This window comes from Ursus arctos, unplaced genomic scaffold (assembly GCF_023065955.2).
Source record: "Ursus arctos isolate Adak ecotype North America unplaced genomic scaffold, UrsArc2.0 scaffold_5, whole genome shotgun sequence".
NCBI lineage: Eukaryota > Metazoa > Chordata > Mammalia > Carnivora > Ursidae > Ursus > Ursus arctos.
Genome location: NW_026623067.1, coordinates 8,941,129 through 8,944,773, shown reverse-complemented (window position 1 = coordinate 8,944,773; position 3,645 = coordinate 8,941,129). Strand labels below are relative to the sequence as shown.

General features: G+C 37.1%; 1 protein-coding gene across 1 annotated transcript; it reads left to right on the top strand.

Moving 5' to 3' along the window:
* The first annotated feature begins 2,418 nt into the window (after window positions 1–2,418).
* On the top strand, window positions 2,419–3,414 carry LOC113261430 (olfactory receptor 2T8-like). The gene has a single exon (XM_026507553.2). The coding sequence runs from the start codon at window positions 2,419–2,421 to the stop codon at window positions 3,412–3,414; it is 996 nt and encodes a 331-aa protein (XP_026363338.2).
* The last annotated feature ends 231 nt before the right edge of the window (window positions 3,415–3,645 follow it).

Here is a 3,645-nt window from a genome sequence, read left to right as displayed (position 1 = left end):
TTCTTTTGCTTCCTTCCTTCTGGTTTGTGGCTTTCTGTATCTGCTGTTTGGCTGGGTCAAAGCACCTGTTGTAAGGTGTTTTCCACACAGGCTGTCTAGATGGAGTCTGGAATCTACTCCATCCCTGCTTACTTGCAGGGGGAGAGTGGTGGGAAAACTTGCTCTTGCTAAAATGGAGGTGCGTTACAACCATTTATGTTTCCCACAATTATGCTCACACACTTAGAAAAAGCCCTAAATTAATCTCAATTTAGGTGCCCAGGTTCATTGTAATTTCATTGTAATTTTCTTATAGAGTTCTGAGTGTTATGTCCCTTTCCGCCTCTCCATCAAGCTTATCTCTTCCCATGTAGCACACAGTCTATTTGCCACATCAGTCAGTGGCATCCTGTTTTACTAGAGCATTCTTTGACAGCCTTTTGGTCTGAGGTGCAGCAGAGTTCAAATAGAAAAATATAAATATTTACTGAAAATTATTTTTCCACTCTTACAGAAAGTCTTACTTGAAACTTGATATATTGTCTGTCTGTCATTTAATTCTCAGCTCAGCTTGGAGCCTGTCGTTTTTTCCCCAAAAATAATATAGCTTTACTTAGTGTAGTTTTCACTCAGGTGGTCAATAATATTCTAAATCAGAGTTGTATTTGACACTTTGATAAGATTCAACATCCAAAGGCAGAAGTGTCACTGAAATCTACAATGAGCTTCCCTCCTAACAAAAAATGACACTTCTTACAGCTCACATGGATTAAGCAATTATATTATCTCACATTTGTACAGAGACAGTGTTTTCCATCAATGACCCCATGAGATTTTTAAAAAATTTTATAATAATGGATGTGATCCTTACATATATTCCTTCAAATTGATATTTAAATTCTAGTTAGCTAACATACAGTGTAATATTAGTTTCAGGTATACAATATCATGATTCAACACCTCATTACAACACCTGGTACTCATTAAAAATGTACGCCTTAATCCATCACCTATTCTTATATATATAGTCTTAGGCATGCCAAAGCAAATTGCATGGTAAGAATGTAGCCAAGTACCAAGGTTTGCTTGGAAACCTGAAATGTATAGTACAAACAGTAACAAATTATTTTAAAACAATCCCTATGGAATCCAACTTCAAAGTGCTTGACACAATCAATGCATCCTGGTCTCTTGTTTCTATTGTCATAGATTTTGTAACTTACTGGGAAACATAAAATAAACTGAAATCATAAAGATACAAGCTAACAAACTTATAATACAGCAATAAAATTATGTTTAATTAGAAAAAATAGCTAAATCCTATCATGGGCTTCTTTATTTTAATTACAGTCTTTGACAAAAGTTAATCTTCCAATATTGCACTCTGGAATGTCACCCATCAAAGTTTTCACAAGTAATCATAACTTGAGCTAAAACAAAGAGCCAGAGGCTTAACTGATGGCACCACCTAGGAGCCCCTCTCTTATTTTAATTCTGATGAATGATGACTTTCTGAAAGAATGTAGCAATCTGGGAATCTTTAAAATCCTTGAAATTGGAACATTTTTATCATCCAAAGATTCAGACTTATGCAGGTCTGCTAGTCTAATAAGATACTATTTTTAGCAAAAGATGTCAATAGGCCACACCCCTTAGTAGGGCACTGGAGACACTGATAGGAGTGCGTTTCATGCTGCCAGACTAGAAGATCCTTCCTCCTCCAAAGAGGTGCATTAGGATGACCGTGCTCAGAGAGGATACATTTCCAGCTTGTGGAAGTCATCCTTTTATCTATGTGAGTAGGTCACAGTTATCTCTAATAATTAGTCATTTGTTTATCAGTCTGAGCTCCACAAAATCCAAATTCACATTATGTTCTCTATGTAGTTTTATAAAAAAAAGTCTTTTTTTAATCTATCCCAAAATGTGAATAAGTAAGACATATACTAGCTGATGCAAACATAAGGTAGTACACTTGCAGTAAATTGTCAATTCAGTCACATAGAAGATTTAGCTGTTACTATATGATTTTTAACAGAACAGAGTGATCATGCTAATAATAAGTACATATATTTTATATTGCTGAAGACATTGATTTAATTCAGCTGCTAAGAATGTTGTTGATTATGCATGATAACAGCAAACACAAATGTCAATGACAAAGGCAAATTTTTACTTTTTCTCCCATATGTCGATATCATGTAGTACAAGACCTGCTGACAACTTACTTCAATTTATGAAGAAATTTTATTCATTATACCAATTAAACAAACTAAAATTGAGAAGTGTTTAATGAAAATTTAATGAAAAAAGGTGAAATTAATTTTATGCCCAAGTTAAAAAGTCTTTGCAAATTGCAGATGAAAGATTTAGAATACATTTCAACATTTTCACACACATTATTTTCATGAGAAATGTAATTGAAATAGAGCATTGTAAATGATGAAAGCTCTGTCATCTGTTTCTTCATTTGCAGTGTCACTCGTGTTTGAAATCATGAACATCTGGAACACCACCTCGGATTTCATTCTCCTAGGACTCTTTAATCACACAGGAGCCCACCTATTTCTCTTTGTGATGGTTCTGACAATTGCCTTCACATCTCTAGTAGGCAATGCCCTCATGATCTTCCTGATTCATCAGGATGCCCGGCACCACACACCCATGTACTTCCTACTGAGCCAACTCTCCCTCATGGACATGATGCTGGTCTGTACTGTTGTGCCCAAAATGGCAGCTGAATACTTGATGGGCAAGAAGACTATCTCCCTTGCTGGCTGTGGGTTACAGATCTTCCTCTTCACGTCACTGGGAGGGGGTGAGTGCTTCCTCTTAGCAGCTATGTCCTATGATCGCTATGTGGCTGTGTGCCACCCACAGAGATACCCCATTCTCATGAGCTGGCAATTATGCCTAAGAATGACTGTGGGGTCTTGGTTCCTGGGGGCAGCTGATGGGCTCATGCAGGCAGCTGCTACCCTGAGTTTTCCATTCTGTGATGCACATGAGATCGATCATTTCTTCTGTGAGGCGCCTACTCTGGTGCGTTTGGCTTGTGCTGACACATTTGCTTTTGAGTATGTGATGTACATTTGCTGTGTATTAATGCTCTTGGTCCCATTTTCTCTCATCCTGATTTCCTATAGTCTCATCCTTGTAGCAGTTCTCCAGATGTGTTCTAGAGAAGCCCGCAAGAAGGCTTTTACCACCTGCTCCTCACATCTCTGTGTGGTGGGACTCTTTTATGGAGCTGCTATTTTTATCTACATGAGACCTAAATCCTATAGGTCAGCTAATCATGACAAACTAGTGTCAGTTTTCTATACTATCTTCACCCCAGTGTTGAACCCCATTATCTACAGTCTGAGAAACAGTGACGTGAAAGGAGCTCTGATAAAGTGCATGAGTCAGTGTGGTACCTTAAGTTATGACTAAGATAACATTGACTTGCCCCAAATTTCAAGCCTGTACAAAAGTTATTGGGTGAGGTTTCCTAGAGAAAAGTTGTATATGTAATATACCTGTGACTGTTACTGTTTTACTTTGGAAAGCAGACACAACTGTATGTTTCACTTTTTTTTTCATGTATAATCACTTTACTGTATTTTAAAACATTCATTTTAATCAAGATTTTATTTAAAACTATGTTAGATAACACACACAGTG